An 18812-nucleotide genomic window follows, 5' to 3' on the forward strand; every position below is an offset into this window, starting at 1 on the left:
CGACCCTGGGAATCGAACCCTAATCTCCCACTTTGCAGTCAGATGCCCTCCTGACTAGACCACCCAGACTAAATTGTTGAGGAAATATTGTTTTGGCAGTCCTGCTGTTAGTCAAATATGATAGTATTGTTATAGGCCAATAATATTGGTTAAATTGCAAATCGTTTTGCTGATGGTTCATTCCATTTGAAGTGGTCAAGCACTGGTCTCCCACTTTTTTGTTGAAATCATTAAATTAGTTACGTAGTTCTGAAATTGTAGTAGCCTTCATTCTACTAAAAGGAATGTTTTATTATTACAGCTAAGTCAATACCAGCTGGTAATTTTCCTGTCTAGGTATTGATAGGGTCCAGGGGTCAGGGCATGGGTGTTCTTTGGAGAGTGTGTTCACCCATTTCATCACTCATCCTCATCATCGTGATGTGGCAGAAAAGCGATACTAATTAACAAAATTCAACTCAAATCTTGTAGGGTCTGCAAAACTGCTGTGCAACCTTTGTTTTCTTTGTTTACCACAAGTCAATATGTGGCAAGTATTATGTAAAAGCTCACCCCCTTATCCCCTTTCCAACAGTCAAATCACATTCAGTTTCACTTTTACATGTTAAAATCTTGGTTTAAGTACGATTCTAAGTATAGGGTTACTAAAAATGTTGTGACCTTCTTACACTCACATTTACACATGAATTTCCCTAATGGCCTTAGTCTGCAGAAATATGATTCTTGGTCTGGAAAACCAAGAAAAGTCCGAGAAATTTTGATTTTACGAAATTGTAGACACCCTGGGTGATTTTTAAAGGGGCCAAGGATAAAAGACTTAAAATGTAAAATCAGAGTTCTACTGTAACATTGTTTTTTTCTATATTTTGCAGTTGGGAGTAAGGGATCTTGAGTCCCAACTACAAATTGAAGTAAACAAGTTGAAAGAGCTTGAAGAAAAGTATGGACTTTCATCGCCTGTTGTGAGTTCTAACCAGAATCCATGGGACAAAATGGAACATGCTGTGCAGAAAGCAGTAAAAGATGTGCTGGAAGACAAGACAATAATCGGTATGTTTTAGTTTAATCTTAGTTCAGGGATCAGTGTTGTTAGATAAGGCATTTGAGCTTGTGGTTGATTCTAGTGAGTTAGTTACAGCCTTTTTCTTTTAGTGCAATAAAGAATATGATTTGAATCACTACATTAGAGTTGTTGATTTGAGATTTTAACTGATATGATGTCAAAAGCCCTGTTAAGAATTCATCTTTCCTATGTAGACCTAAAAAGGGTCAACGTTTCCTTCAGCATACCACAATCTTTCAACTTACATTGATTCACTCTGGAAGACATCCATTTTATGTATTATTTTGTTAATATCTTTTTTATCACTTATGGGTGCTATGTCATCTGAAAATTGGAGCATAGTAATTCTTAGAGTCATATATTTATGGTGAATAAAACATCAACATTTTGGTACAAAAACTGGGCACATTTCAGGATCAAAAGTAGTATAAAAATGGCATTTTGGTGTTAAAATGGTGAATAAAACCCTAAATTTGAATCAAAAGCTGCACTTATTACACAAAAGGAACATTTACCTTGTAATATCACACTTATTGTATTATCAGAGTAATAAGTTTATTCCTGTGTAAAGTTGCTCCTCAAATATTTACAGCAGAATTATTCAATTTTCCGTGATTTCATAACTCTCGGGATAATTCAGAATTTGGAAAGTGTCACATTAGTAAATACAGTGGAACCTTGATTTTACGTTTTGCAGGGGACCAAGCCGAAAAACTTAAAATGCTGGAAAATGTAAAATCGAGGAAAATTTTATAATGTTTTTCTATGTTGGGACCATCTAGATTGAATGTATAATGCAGGAAAATAAAATCGGGGTTCCACTGTATACTCTAAATTTTGTGTGTAAGAGTTTATTTTGCATTTTTCAGTTCATTTCGCATCATTTCGTGACAAAACATGGTAGAAAAATGCACCTCACACCTATCAAAAGATGAAAAATGAACATTCATCATCATCCTTCACTCTGCCTCAGGCTAAGTCGGCATAGAAGTAAAGCCCCTCCATTTTTTCCTGGTCTTCCACCACTGCTCTCTTTCCACGTTGTTCCAATCTTTTCTCTTCTCCTAACATTCTCCACTATAGGCTCTTTCCACTGACATCTTGGTCTCCCCCTTGGCCTTATTCCCACTCCTTGTGCATTGTAAGCTCTTACTGGTAGTCTTTCTGCATCCATCCTCTTCATGTGTCCAGACCATCCCATCTGTGTGTGATCTATTCTGTTCTGAAGCTTCACCACCCCCACTGTCTGTCGTATCCCCTCATTCCTTATTCTATCCCTTCTAGTCTTCCCCAATATACTCCTTAAATTTCATCTCCACTGCCTGCATCTTTCTTTTGTCTCTCTCTGTCATTGTCCAAGTCTCTGCTCCATACATAATTATTGGTACGTAGTATGAAAAGTGAACATTACAGTGTGTTATTTCACATTTTGTGTGTTCGTCAAAAACAAAATACCATATTTACATGTGTATAGTGCGCGTGCGTGTATAATGCGCACTCTGGTTTTGGATGGCTAAAAGTGACAAAAAATTATATCTCGTATATAATGCACAGTACAATCCAGTTTCAAGAAATGGGTTTCTTAGTTGTAGGTTGTAAATCTGTTTCTACGCTGATCAAGAGTGAATGACGTCATACCTATTTAATTGCTCATTCCTTCTTTTTCAAAATATGTACTTTTTCTTTCCGTGACTAATGTAACATTTATACGAGGCACATTCAGGACTTTCCAAATAGCAGTTAGCAGCGCAAGATTTCTTCCATTAAGGAATTTACACACTCCATGTATGTCATATTATTTGCCAGTAATACATTTTAATTTTTATTATATTTTTCCTTATGTTTTCTTTCATCCGAAGTACCATAAAAAACAGAACGTTTCTTCATTTTGTGATGAACTTATTTCAACCGCATTTCACATTAGTGTCATTATCTTGAATGGAATGCTGTTTCCATATTCAGAAACTGCAAACATTCAAGCTTTACAACGATATATAACATGATAGTGTTCCGTAAACATGAAAAATCAGTGCAAGTGTCCCAAAATCATGGAATGACCCTGTACGGTTTCATGTTGGCTGTCTGAATTATTCCATGCATAATACGCACCACAGTTTTTGGGGGCAAAAATTTTGGAAAAAAGTGCGCATTATACATGAGTAAATACGGTATGCATGCCTCTAGTAATTCTATTAATTATTTATTAATGTTAGTAAAATTTTGTAAAACATTTCAAGTGTGGTAGCATGATCGTTTGTCAATTATTTATTTTTCTTCAGATTCTGGCAGTGAGGAAGATCCCAATGAAATAAGTGAAGAGACAATTTCAAGAATTTTGAAGGAAATTGTTTCTTGTTTGGATGATGGAAAGTTTCGTGATGCAGCCCTTCAAATTGTAACTCTTAAAATAAAGCATTCTGAAATTGAGGCAATACGGTATGTATGTAGTGTTAATTGATTACAAGTTTCACGATCACCTAAACAAAAATTGTCCTCTTTTTATGATCCCAGTGTAATAATAAGTGTATTCAAAAACCATCTTCAGTAATTGGTCTCTTTTTGTCTTTGCCTTGACAGTGTGCTGTCATCATCAGGGAAAGAACTGGTGCAGCTAAATATAAGTTTGCATCTGGGATATTTTCCAGTCTCTTTTAAATTACAAATTATATATGATATGTTTCGTAACATTTCAGCCATTGCTGTAGTGTTTACCAGAACAACTGCATACAAATTGCAAGTTCTACTTTTGGACTATTTAGAGAGGACACACATCAATTAGCATGGCCTGAACTATTAATAAACACATACTGATAAATATCCTTTGTATGTCTATGTTTGATGCCAGACATCATTGTAATGTACAGAAATGTGAAACTCCTAACTTCTTTGATCATCTGTGTATTGTAACTGGAAATCATAGGAAAGTGAGGGAAATCATGGAAATGTCGATGAAAAATGATGTTTTTTGTGTTTGCCATGATCTTACTGATAAAACACATCCAACTATTTCTTAGAGCAGGCTTATTGGTTGTAGATATTTCTTGGAAAACAGGTTTCTTTTTCTTTATTTTCATTGGTGTTGAATAAATTCCATACATTTGATTTGCATGCAAAGTTGAAGACTTAATCGTTACGCTAGTATATGAAAGATTCATAAAATGGTCGGGAAAGTTATTTCAAAATATCTGGAAAAGTCAGGTAATTTTTGATTGGCGAAATGAATGGGAGCCCTGATTATGTTGTGGTGCAACATCATGAAGAACCTACATTGGTTATTTCCAATTTGTGAAATTTTCTGCATAGCTTTGTCAGGGTGGCGACAGACCTGGAAAACCTGGAAAACTGGGAAAAGTCAGGGAATTTGAGGTGTCAAAAAAAGTCAGGGAAATGTCAGGGAATTTCGTCTTCATTGATTTTTTTTTGATTTTGATTTTTTTATTTATTTAAAGATATCGTTATGGAACTCTGCACGGGAACAGGAAATCTCGTTCACAAGTTTCGGCCTCAACTTTTAGGCCCCTTTTATGCGCAACACAATCACGGCGCCAGAAACCAGTGATGGCAGGGGGGAGGGAGGGAGGGGGAGAGAGAGAGAGTGAGAGAGAGAGATATATTTCTGTCCTTCGGGCTTCTCGGCGGGAATTTTAAATTCGAAAACTCTTTGGAGGAAAATTGTTATAACTCGGGCACTATGGGAGCAATCTACTTCGGATAACTTTTGTTTTGCAGCTAAAACATCAGCGCATGCAACCGTGTACAACTCAGAACGCCGGACCGAGGAAGGGGCTTGGGGGCACGACCCCCGAATTTCAATGGAAAAAAAAAAGTAAAAATCTGTAGTTTGCCCCCTCTTCTCCCACTATTTTAGTGATAAGGCGCAACTTTTAGTATTCCTTTCAAAGAATGGACATTTCTCAAGAGAATGAAACATATTTTATGTTCTTGGTTGCTATACAAGTTGAATAATAAGCCAAAATGTGATTTTTTTTTACGAAAAATAGGTAATTTGCATTTTTTGGAGGAAAATTGTTATAACTCGGCCACTATGTGAGCAATCTACTTCGTATAAGTTTTGTTTTGCATCTAAAACATCAGAGCATGCAACCGTGCACAATTCAGAACGCCGGACCGAGGAAGGGGGCTTGGGGTCGTCCCCCGAATTTCAATGAAAAAATAAAATCTGGAATTTGCCCCCTCTTCTCCCACTATTTTGGGGATAAGGCGCAAATTTTAGTATTCTTTCCAAAGAATCGACATTTCTCAAGAGAATGAAACATATTTTATGTTCTTGGGTGTCATACAAGTCGAATAATAAGCCAAAATGTGATTTTTTTTACGAAAAATAGGTAATTTGCATTTTTGGAGGAAAATTGTTACAACTTGGGCACTATCGGAGCAATCTACTTCGGATAAGTTTTGTTTTTCAGCTAAAACATCAGAGCATGCAACCGTGTACAATTCAGAACGCCGAACCGAGGAAGGGTTTGGGGGGCGAGACCACCGAATTTCAATTTTAAAAAAACATAAAAATCTGGAGTTTGCACCTCTTCTCCCGCTATTTTGGGGAAGAAGGCGCAAACGTTAGTATTCTCTTCAAGGAATGGACGTTTCCAAAGAGATTGATTGAAACATGTTTCATGTTCCTGGGTGCCATACAAGTTGAATAATGAGCCAAAATGTCTCTGTTCGGAAATGTGGCATTGATATGTTGCGGAGAGGGGGAGAGGTTGGTCATCAATATGAATTTCCCAGGCTTGCTCCAGACCTGTGTCAGAGTTCCACCCAAATATAAGAGTATGAAGGTCCAAAAAGCACATTCATTTCATAATCAGCACGATGATACCATATGGTATCATCGGAGGAGTATAGGTTTAGTTTAGCCTCTAAATATTACGTGGAAAATGCATTGAATTATCATTTTTTCTTGTCCGTATGGGAGTAGTAAGGGGTCTTGTCAACAGATGGAGGGGATAAGAGCGGATGGCGTCGTCCGATAGTAAGGCATTTTGTTGGGCAAACTGAAGGAACATGGGAAAAAATAGGTTCTATTGATACATACTATTTTTGTCGAATATCGCCACCTGACAAAGTATCTCACTACAACATGCGACAGAAATTGCATGGACTGCAACATCCAACAAATATCGCATGCATAAACAAGAAGAGCTTTACACTGAAAATATGCTGCTGGAATTTTATTACTCTTCTGGCTCACTTCACCTTATTTAATGTAGCAGTGCTTACGAAGGTTTTCTTTCATCATCCTGACGTATTACTGGTTTCACACAAGTTAACATACGTTTTATTAGATATCAAGAAGAATCCAACCAAAAGGGATATATATTGAATACTATCACGGAAAAGTGAAACATAAACCTGCATTGGTGAACGTTATAAAAATTGGCAAGTACATGCTCGCAACCTCAAATTTACTGCAACACTAGTATTGCAATGAAATTAACGCCACTCCCTGTCCTGTCTGTTCGAACTCGTGAGAGATGGTCATTAATCTCTCACTGAGTAAGGTTAATGTCCAATATTATGAAATAAAATACTAATAATAAAAACGTAAATATTTTAATATATTTACTCGAATCATTCAATCATAAAAGCAAATCACTTTTTTCACGAATTGACTTTTCTCTGCCAGCCCTGCTAAATTTTCACTTTCCATCTACTGATTTATACAAGGGGTGGCCAGAAAGTAATTTCCGATTAGTAGGGAACCGTAAACGCCAAAACCGTGAAAACTGGTAATTGCTGCGAAGTTATGTTGGGGAATGTGCAGTGATGTTTGGACACATTTTTGGCCTTTCGAAATATCGAAATAATGCGAATTTGGCATAAAATGCGAATTGTTGGGGTTTTTAACGATTTTTTTTAAAGAAATGTCGTAAAACAACGAAACATTCTTGTCTTTTCTAGGCCATGTTTGTGTACATAGAACATTCAAGTTTTCCAACATTTTACTGAAGAGTAAGCTATAGTTATACTAATACGTACATGAAATAATTCCGACATCCACATTAAATCATGTATTTCCAACGATTTTTTCAACTTCTATCGAAACCATTTGCATCACAGAGCAAAGTGGCAGGGTTCTAACAGGAGATCGAGTGCGTATCTACCGTCACACGAGAGCCACATCTTCGTATTTGTCGCACGAGATATGTTTTGAAATACCAAGCTAAGTGCGCACCATCGGCATTTGTCGAGCGAGTAATAATGGAGCTCAGTCATTAGGGCATCTGACTACTATGCGAGAGACCCGGGGTCGATCCCCTGCAGGGGAGAACCGGGATGTTTTCACACCTATTCAAACTGCTCCGGCACCCACCCTGCATCATATGAAGCTGGTACCTTGAGGATACTTTGAGGGATAAAGTAGCCAGGAGCGTGGTGCTGATCACATCACCCCCACCTTCGACCGTGATCAAGAAAGTGTGGGACCCTAACTCCACACCCCTATACACCTTCATGGAAAAGTGCAGGGAGCACTTTACTTTTACTTCCTCAAAAATCTTTTCCAACATATCAAACTGTCACGAAAGTATGTAGACCATGTGACCTACAATTTGAAATAATAGTTTAAAAGCACAATGGAGTATGAAGTTTCAGTATATCTGGCAGATAAATGTTCTAAAACAAAAATGCGAATTTTGGGAAACGTAACACTAACAAGTGAAAAAGAGATAATGCCAATTTTTGGTGCCATAATATGTCGGTATCTGTCACGTGAGATTGATTGATTTTAATTTTTTGGGTGCATCGCCACTTATGGTCATTATTATACACCCTTCAGTATATACGGGGAAAATTCCAATATCTAAAATTCTTACCTTAAAAAAGGGGTATGGAATATAACTTTCCCAAAATAACTTTCAAGATATCAAACTTTCACGAAGAGACGTAAGCCATGTGACTTACAATTTGAAACAGTAGTTTTAAAACACCATGAAGGTATAATTTCAGATATTTCCGTGGTGGCTCAGTCGGTGAGAGTCAACACCTTGAAAACATGTTGTATGGCTTTAGGGTTACAGTGGCCTGTTTCAGCTACAACAGTGTTCCCAATGCAAAATTCGCTGAAGATATTGGGAATAATGTTTGGCTCTACTATTAAAGAAATTATAAACTTAAGTTACCAGAAATTGTGTACAAATTTAAGGTATTATTTATACATGTATAATCATCTTGACTTATGTTTAATTTCACGAATTATTTTCTTAAATATATATGGCCTGTCAAGATTATGGTATACTTGCCAGATACTACCATTAACACCTCAATATACGGCCACAATCAAGGGCCTGATTGGAAAATTTGTGTGGAAAAATAACGTTTTTAGAGTTAGACAATCTAGTCTTACACGTTCCTATGTACAGGGTGGCCTTGAATTGATCAATTTCCAAGTGAAAGCGAGAACCTTGTTCTATCAGCGGTTTGTAGCTCGGGTGTTCAGCGTAAATGAACCAAATGCTGATTTCTTACGACAATTGTTCACTGAAATTCCACTGGTGTCTCCGGTAAACAAACCAAAGGTGCCACCTTTCTTCAGTCATTACTCTCCTGTGATAATTGATTTAATATACGCTTTGATGAGAAATGACGATCCACCAAAACAAACTGTACGTCAAATCTATAAACAAAATATTGCCAAGGAAACTCCTGCTTCACATATTATGGGAAAATATCCAAATTATAAATGGACCATAATTTGGAAAAATATACATGCACGCCACCTCACAAAAAAACAAAGATCATGTTGGTTTAGAGCCATAAATGAGTTAATAGATTGTAAAGAAAAAATAGCTCGATTACGATTTAGTATAGATGCGTTATGTACCACGTGTAATGAAACTGATACAATCGAACATCACCTGACTATGTGTGGAAAAATGAAAGAGGCATGGTTATTTTTACAACAATGTATAAGTAGAATTTGTCGTTGTCACCCACTAGTGTTTAGGTAGACTATATCCTAAAGCCGGAGTTCAATTTTTTTCCGGCTACCAAACAACAATCTTTACAGTGGCTTTTAGCCACTTTTGTAATGTATGAAAATATAGAAAATCCGGTTTCAGGAAATTTTCGAGATTTTTGTAATGCTTATGCAAACTCTTGTGGTGTATGGAGAAAAAGACATATGTAAGCAAATTATTTGCAAATTGTAGTTGGATAATTTAATGTAACAGGAATTATAGTTTGTGATAATTTAATGTAAAAAGAAATGTAAATAAAAAAAAGGTCGGTAACGCGTCTGACTACCATGCTAAATGTCCCGGGTTCGATCCCCGGCCGGTTCAAATCCGGGAACTTTTCTAACGGTGAAACCGGCCCCGGCGCCCACCCAGCGTCGAATAACATGGGTACCTGGGGGAAACCCTGGGGGGTAAAGGCGGTCAGGGGCGTGATGCTGATCACATCACCCCCACTCATGACCGGATCAAGAAAGTGTGGGGCGTTACCCCCTCACCCCCTATACGCCTTCATGGCGTGGTGCTATGCACAGGGGAACACTTTACCTTTTCTTCTTTTGCCAGAAAATGCGCTAAAATGAAAATTTGAATTTTGGGAAAAATAACACCGTATAGTAAAAAGTAAAAAAAAATAAGAAAATACACCAATTTGAAAAAAAATAACAAAATATCAAAGAGTCTGCCGATTAGGTATAAATAAAACAAGAATATCAGTTGTAATTTATTGCATTAGTAACAGTGAGTCATAAGTCATAACCTAATTTTCGGCATAATCACCACCGTTGTTCTGGCATTTGTCGTAGCATGGCACTAAATTTTGTATGTCCATGGTATATGTGTCTGACAGCAAAGACTGGAACTATCTCTACCGCAGTGTAGCTGTCAAATTCTTGCCCTGCCAGAAACCTCTTCACTAAAGCAAAGAGATGAAAGTCGGTACATTCAAGGCCAGGACTGTTCAGGGAGTGGTCCAAGATCTCTTACCTGAAGTGATGCAAAGGGTCCGTGTGTGCTCAGCTGTATGGGGTTGTGCACATTTGATTGGCCTTCCGTGAATTGTCTCCACCATCGTCTGACCATACTATCACTCACGGCGTCCGGTCTGCACACCTCACACAATTGCTGGTAGCTCTGTGCCAAATTCTGAGGCTACAGCAATGTAGGCTACATCGCAGTCGGTGGGAGACTGTGTGAGAGCTGCAATCTTTAACTTAGAACTGTCCTAAAACTGCTGCATTGCAACTGTACCAGATTACAGCTACATACCACTTCTTCCTGCCTGCATGTGTGTGTGTCGCTCTCCGACCACTAGTTCTGTGTATATACACCATTGGAGCTTTTTTCAGGATGCCCCTCGTATATGAACTTTCATAAGCTTTTATTATTAGTGTTTTCCTGTTTTAATGTGTGGTTATCTAAATCAGGTACCTATACAATGCAATTCTATAAATTCCTTGTGTTAAATTTCTAATACCTACATACCTTTTTCATCAGCATTAATGGTATAACTGCATGTTGTCAGTTTCACAGTACTTCACTTGGATATACTGTACTGAAGCAGAAATCCCATCGATAATGTAAGGAAATATGACACTTGATTTTGATCGATTCAATTGTTTCACTTATATGCAAGAGTTAAGTTGTTTGCTTTACAGAGAAAAGAGAAGTAGCTTTATGCATTGAAAAATGAGTCCGCACTCATGGTTTTTGCAAGCAGAGGGCTCCAAACCTCAGTGAAAATATTAATATATAATACCGAGAATGTATAAGGAGACTGATAAATTACAAATTGTATTTCTTAATCAATCACTCTTCACTCCTATCTCATTTAGTCGTAACTTTAAAAATAATCAAGTATTTTATTTTAAACTTACTGCGTATGACAAAATTCCGTAATCCTTCCAAAGCTTGTGAATTGTAATAATTTTCCAAATTCACTATTTTGCAGTTTGAATTCAAATCATAGAGAATAGAGAAATGAAGTCAATTTCATAGAAGATAATATTGGTACTTAACAAAACCATACGTGGATCTGTATGAGTTTATTATTTCCATTTGCAAAAACATCGATTTTGTTTTGTTTGTAATTGTCAGGGAAAAATGTAAATTTTGTTCTGGAAAACCTGGAAAAGTCAGGGGATTTCATTTCTGCTTGTTTGTAGCCACCCTGTTTGTGTTTTATCTCAAACAATTGAATCTATTTCATTATTCCCAGCTTGGAGAAGGAGGATCCGTTTGATTCCCAGAATTCCAGTGACTCAGTCGATCTTGAAAGTATGGAAAAGTACTATGTGAGCTTGATGAAGAAAGTGTACACTGAAGCAAAAAGCCAAGGACCTACCGGTGATTCTCAGAAGGATGAGGATTCACACAACCAGAATGTAAACAAAGAGAAAGAGACCCCTGGTGGAGAAGAGGGCCAAAAGGAGAACACAAACCAAGAGGTGGAAGGCCAAAGGACACTGGTCCAGTATTTGAAGGTAAGCTATCATTCAGTTGCGATTTATGCTTTTCAGTCTGCTATTAGTGCAGATGTGTGTTGCAGGATTCTTTGATAGTGGATTAGGCTTTACATTGTAAAGAAGGAATCCTAGATTAGGGAATATCACAAAATCCAGATGTCAGATATTGAGATTTCAAGTTATCAGATATCCATTTTGGATGCAACGAACAATCCCATGCATCCAGATCACTATTTACAGGGTTCCCACACACCTGGAAAACCTGGAAAACCTGGAATTCTCAGGGAATTTGAAGAAAAGTAAAAACTCAGGGAAATCTCAGGGAAAATCATCTAATTATCATTGAGTCTCAATGAAGCACATCTGAAGGACTAAAATATGCTTGTTCTTGTACTAATAATTCCAATTTCACTAACTTGCTTTATGTGAACTACGTATTTTGAAGAAATAGGCTTTAGGTATGTTTTCATTTTGCATCACAGATTAATTGATATTATAACAGGGTGTCTACCAGTCAAATTAACGGATTGGTCAAGAAAGGCAGGAAATTATGCTTTAGGTCAAGAACCTTTGCTATTTTTTACAGTATAGTGAACTTACATTGCTATATACCTGTACAGTGATGTGATAAAACTGAATATTTGGAAATCTAAAATTATATATTTCCTTAATTTCCAACTGTACCTAAGTATAGATTAAATAAATGTTAGAAATAAAGAAAAAAATAGGTCAAAAAAAGGAAAGATAGGTCAAGAAAAAGTCAAGAATTTTGGATTTGTTATTTTGGTAGACACCCTTTATAATCTGAAAGTATTCTACGTATACACACCCAGTCTTACCATATAAATATTTCAAAGCTCTGAATGAAATAACAGAATATACTTTTAAGATATCATATCCTATGGATATGTGTTAGGTGGATATATTGTATACACAAAGAACAAAATGACCACCTTTGACCTGCACATAGGACCTAAGTCTCTGTGGCCATCATCAATTGCATTATGCCTATATCGAGGGGGAAATCTTCCACTGCCTTTACAAGATAAGTGATTCAAAGTGACAATACTGCATTATATCTTCTTTCAAATCATGTCTTGTAGTACAGAACACTTTCTAGTCCAGAGAGCCGAGGCCTGTACTGCCAGATGATCCATCTGAAGGGGAAATAAAGTTGAGCACATTTGTCCCAAGCCACTGCTGGGTTGTTTGAGCCGTATGAGCTGGTGCACAGTCCTGCTGAAAACTCCACTCCCGGCAATGGAATAATATTGCTTAGATCCTTGACCATTGTCTCCTGGACTGTCTCCTGGTACACTCGGGCTGATGTTTTAACCCCTTTCTTGCAGAAAAGGAGCTCAGTGATTCTTTCATAATGCCCCATTTCCCACCACACCATGATTGAAGCAGAATGTGGCCCCTACTAACTTCTTGTGGCATACAACCTGTCATTCTGCAAGTTGAAAGCTGCCTCCATGATAATTCTGTGACAATTTATGCTTCATGATTCAATAGGCACTTTGCCTTTATTGCTTTCTGAGGCTAGAAAGTAGTCTGTATATTGTTTGTAAGCTTTCAGTCCCAGGTCACTTCCCAACATATGAGACATGGACATTTTGGAACTGGTCAGTTCACAGACCATCACTGATTCTTCCATGCACTGATTGTTCCACTGTCACTGAAATGCTGGATAGTACAATACTTGAACAAAATGTTCTATCACTTCTGTAGATCAATTAGCAATGACTTTGAATACCACATGATGAACCACCTCCCAATGTTTGTGACTGTGTTTGAAATTTATTTTGTGTCCTGTGAAGAAAGTGTGAAAGTTCCCCCCCCCCCAAAAAAAAACAACAAAAAAAAACACTCTCTCCTTGATTAAGTGCATAAATATATCATTTTTATTCTTTAATTTGTTTTGTTATTGACTGATACTCATAAAGTACTATATATACACACAAAATTTACTAATAGGCCTACTGATCTGATGTAAAATTACAAGTGCTCCTTGAATGTTAGATGAACGGTTCATTCACCTCCTTAATTAATGTACATAATCGGGTGATTGTGGTGAGTTTTGCCTTTGAAAAGGAACTATCTATTTAGACATTTACTTTGCAAAACTATAACATTAATTACATGGTTACACATTTTAATGTTTTATTAATTACATGTTCTTAATCATAAAATAAATAACAAGATGGCAGAATATTGCACTATATTACAGATTGTTTAAAAATATATCAGATCGGTAAAATTACTGATAAAACAGATGCACCGTAGGCCATTGTAAAATATATTTAGAATAGTAATGTACTGGGTATTGAGTACTCTGGAAAAAATGTGCTGATTCTGGAAAACTCAGGGAAATCTCAGGGAAAATGTAGTTAGAGTTTACGTGGGAACCCTGTATTTACTTTTACAAATTCAATAAGTTTTTCTGGTAAGCATGGTTGCTGAAATTAAGGAAGTAATTTCCAAATGAAAGTTTGAGATTATCCTTGCACAAATTACCCACATTGAAAAAAAAATGAACTTGGTAAATACTAAAGTTAGTAATGCAGCAATCTGGAACATTTAAAGAATATGCTGAGTATCTGTAAACAGGTAAACACACAGATTGGATGATGGATTTCTTGAGAATCTGTACGAAAGATATACAAACAAGATGAATAAAAGAATATGTGGAGATGCTGTAAATTGGATAAATGATAAAACCCTCCAGATAATGCACACATTTGGATGATCTGGATAAAAATTTACACAATATCCAGATAAAATTTTATCTGGACTTGGCCATCCCTGTTCTACACTAGATTCCTTTGCTTATGATGACACCATAACAGGAGTTGCATCAAGTCAAACTGTATGTGTGAAAATGCACTGGAAGATACTATACCGCATTTGTTACAACCTGTCCCGGTTCCCACGCTAGCTGATCGCTGGCTTTTCTCGGTGCTGGGGAAAGTCAAAGCCAGGCAGCCAATTAAAATTCGCAACGTCTCAACAGCGTCTACGTAAGCGCCTCTCTTCTGGCTTCCATTCGCTCCTCGCTGCCCAGCAGACGATTTTTTCCTCGTTTCTCATTGGCACCGAAACTGTCGAGCGATCGCTAACGTGGGAAACGGGACAGGTTCTAATAAACGCGGTATAGACGATGTTATTGTCTTCAGTTTCTTTTCAGTGGTAACAGAACCCATTGTAAAATCTCTCGACTGCAGCAGTTCTCATGCTGGTAAGACAGCAAAAGGAAGAAATGAGATGTAACATCGCTAGCTTATTCGATGGAGCAGTGGCAGTGTATTCCAGAGACCCAAATATTTGTACTTACTGCAACTCATGTGTGTACCAAAACATAAGTTAGAAGAGGAGGGTTTATTTATAAATAAAACTATAACCACTATTGAGGTGGCACAATGTGAAAAGTGTTACCTAAGGCTGCAAAAATACATTTTTTGTAAAGGGCTTCAGATGCAGACAAATCTAAAGAAGAAGAAGAGATTTCCAACTCATGAATGATGCATCTGCTTCAACTTATTGAACAGCATGAAACGTAGACCACTGCACCGATGTAATCTTTGATCTTGTTTCTTTCTTTTAACAAGCTCTATTCATGTTTTAACTAGAGCTGAGCTGATAACCACTTTGAACCTATAGTGATTGTGACAATCAAAGCAATTTAGACTATAGAATTTAATGCATATGTTTTCTACGTGTAAGTTGAAATTATACTACAGGGTGGTCCAAAAGTGTGGAATGGGTCGAATAAAACTGAAATGCATGCGGTTATTGAAATTTTATATGTGTACATGTAGTTTGGGGATGGGGGAAAACCTACCGAACTGCTTTTAAAATATGGCCATCTTGGATCGAGATACTTTTTTTTTTAAATGCGAACCTAGGCATGTGACACATGAAATTACAGTGGAAAAAGCTCATAAACACGATGGTAGCATTCATTTTTGCAAAACTTTATTCATGTTCATGCTACAGGGTGTTAGAGAAGTGTTTTCAACAGTTTCTCTCATTGTTTCAGGATGTTAGAGGATATGCTCAATGTGTCCACCATTGTTGGCCAGTGTCATATTGAGTCGATTCACCCATTCCTGATCGACTTTCGATAAGATGTCGGGTGTGATGCTTGCACAGCACTCGACAATTCTGTCTTTCAAATGTTCCATATCACGAATTTTTACGGAATAGACCAGTGATTTCATGTGACCCCACATATAAGAATCGAGGGGGATCAGGTCCGGTGAGCATGGTGGCCATTCCCTGCGACCTATCTACCGATTGGGAAACTGGATGTTCCTAACATCCCTAACATTGTGACCAAAAGCGGGGGAGCGCCGTCATGTTGAAAGAACTCAGGGAAACTGCCATCTTCGATCATGAGAGATTGAAACCCTTGTGTATCCAGTAAGTTCAAATAATCCTCAGCATTGAGGGTACCGTCAATGAAGAAATCCTATCACACAGGTTCCCCATATGCCACACCATACCATCACTTTTGAACGGAGGACTGTCCCAGATGTATCCACTCAAGGAGGAGTCGATTCAGACCAGTATCTCATGTTTAGTCTGTTCACCTCCCCATTGAGATAAAAGTTTGCTTCATCACTGAACAACACCTTGTGAGGGAAGGTAGGGTCTTGTAACACCTTACAGGACATTTCTTCTACAAATTCAACCCTGCAGTCAGGATCGTTCCCTCACTCAGGTGTTGAAGCAACTGGATCTTGTATGGATGCCAATTGTGCCTTTTCAGAATCCTCATAATGGAAACACGACTCACACGAGTAACAGCAGCATGACTATGGGTGCTATGGTGCAGACTCAACGTAACTGCCGCCAACACAGCTGTTGATGTCGCTTCATCTGTGGTTACCTTAGGCCTACCTGATTTGGGCCCGTTTGCAACAGATCCAGTGTGTCTAAACTTAGCGATGAGTTTCCGCACAATGCTGTCAAACAATGGGAGCTCGTTCTGGATAGCGCAGATTGAACTCATCGGCTATGACTTTCGAGCTTCTTGCCCCACACATCAGGATGATTTTCATGCATTTTGCTTGTGTGAGCTCCATTTCTTAGTGCACCTGCAACAATGAGAGAAACTGTTGAAAACACATCGTTAACACCCTGTAGCATGAACATGAATAAAGTTTTGCAAAAATGAATGCTACCATCGTGTTTGTGAGCTTTTTCCAGTGTAATTTCATGTGTCACATGCCTAGCTTCCCATTTTAAAAAAGTGATCTCGTTGCAAGATGGTGATCATATTTCAAAATCGGTTTGGTAGGTTTTCCTCCATCCCTGAACTACATGTACACATATAAAATTTCAATAACAGCATGCATTTCACTTTAAAATATTCATAACAATAACCCGTGAGGGCCAGTGCCTGCCTACTGACTGCCAGCCTCTCTCCCACCACAGTCCTTTGTGATGCATATAAATTTTGAACTTTTGTCCTTCAATTAAACTGCAAAATGTTCGATTCCACTTGTTCAGAATTTGTTTCCCATGTCTGACGTAAGTTAACAATCTCAGTGTGAATGCTTTCTATCATCTTCTGTTGATTTTCTTCCATTTTTACAGTCAAATTCTCCAAAGCAGATTCTGAGAGCTTCAAATAACCCTGTAAAAACTTCTTTTCTAAGTGCCGTTCCGCTTCCACCAGATTTCTACCACTTTCCTCAAAGATGCTACTTGCATTCCAACATGGTTACATTTTCTTAAACCTTAGCTTCCAGACTTGTGGAGTTTTCTCTAATGTTTTCCTGAATTGTTGATTCTAGATTGCTGGAGTTTTTTTTATTTTGCCCTTCTACTTTCCTCCAATATAATCCGTAATAATGTAAGCAGGTCCGCTGTAACTGCAACTGACTGCACTGGAGATTTATTCTCATCAACCGACGATTTTCTTGCACTTCTGAATATTTTCTTACCCATATTATTCTAGTACAGACTACAGAATTTAAATAAAAATTACAAATCTGTTACACTTCATGAACACACAAAAATTCCCTGCAATGTTGTTGCAAAAATAATAAAAATTCCATGATATTTAGACCACAGAAGTGTTCCATGGCATATTTAGGGACTCTGTAAACATCCTAACTTTGGAAAGCATCTACAATTACTTTCCAATTTATACTTTTTAATACAGAGACACGACTGGTGTATTAATATCCATTCAGTTCTAGTTTTAACCTTTACGGCATGTGTTGCTTGCAACCTTACTAGCACTGAAGAAGAGTTGATGTCGATATAACAGTTTGCACATGAAAGGAGGAGGAACGTATGGTGTCTTGTTCCTGTGATAATATTACAATACATCAAGGTTGTTACCAGTTCAGTTCTAATGCCCTAGTTTAAGTTACACTTACTACTAATTAAGGTCCAACTTTTCGTCCATGTGTTCATGTATTTGTATTTTCCCTGCAGGAATCGGTACTTTTTGCAAAGCTTATTCAAAAGGCCCTGCCGTTTGCATGCCAGCTACTAAATTCTCCACAAAGCACTGATGTGTTGGAGGCTATCGACTTCTTCACTTCAGCCTTCCAATTTGGTGTGGCTGGTGCCATGGTCGGCGTGCGTGAGATGCTGCACTTGACATCAACTAGAGAGCAAACAATTAAGGATGCTGTTGTAGGATCATACAAGAAGCTCTACTTGATCACTGACTCCAATAATACTAGGTAATGTAACTTATCATTTTCCCATGTAATAAAATATATGAACAGAGCTTATGTTGGAAAAGTATGTGAAGTTTGGGGAAACTGTTTGTATTTGCTACTTAAGCTGCTATGCAATTAGAAGTCATTACACAGCATGTTTCATGAAGATTTGACACTTTTTTTAAAAAGAAAATAATATTACTGGATAACTACACATGTTGGCAGCCTGAAAACTTGCACCACGGGAAATGAAATGTATTTTTGTTTTGTTTGTTTGTTCTATTTACAAAGACTCACTGCAAACATTGAAATGGCATTTAAGTTCTCATTGGGAGTCAGGCACAAAGCATTTCATGTAGCACCAATAGAATGCAGTCAATATATCCAGAACAGTTGAACCTTTCTGAAATACTACCATTCATACCTTTGCATGAGTGGTGCCACATCTCCTGTTAAAGTCTGCAAACTTCTTTTCTGGTACTTTAGTTATCAACCCTATCTGCCTCAGCTTGAATAAACTAAAGAATCAGTCAGCCATTGGTTACTATCACTTGGGATATGTTATTGTAAAAGCATAGAATATTGGTTGAGTGTTTACTGTCCAACAGTGAATCATCATAGTTCC

At 37.5% G+C, this 18812-nt stretch overlaps 1 protein-coding gene across 1 annotated transcript in view; it reads left to right on the forward strand.

Moving 5' to 3' along the window:
* Positions 1 to 18812, forward strand: part of Cap-D2 (CAP-D2 condensin subunit) — a 98420-nt gene that overhangs the window by 36841 nt on the left and 42767 nt on the right. The window contains exons 10-13 of the mRNA XM_083135185.1: positions 873 to 1050; positions 3343 to 3499; positions 11258 to 11522; positions 17955 to 18208. Coding sequence (XP_082991311.1) covers positions 873 to 1050; positions 3343 to 3499; positions 11258 to 11522; positions 17955 to 18208 — 854 coding nt within the window. The remainder of the gene's footprint in view (positions 1 to 872; positions 1051 to 3342; positions 3500 to 11257; positions 11523 to 17954; positions 18209 to 18812) is intronic.

Source organism: Lepisma saccharinum, chromosome 14 (genome assembly GCF_977018435.1).
Source record: "Lepisma saccharinum chromosome 14, izLepSacc3.1, whole genome shotgun sequence".
NCBI lineage: Eukaryota > Metazoa > Arthropoda > Insecta > Zygentoma > Lepismatidae > Lepisma > Lepisma saccharinum.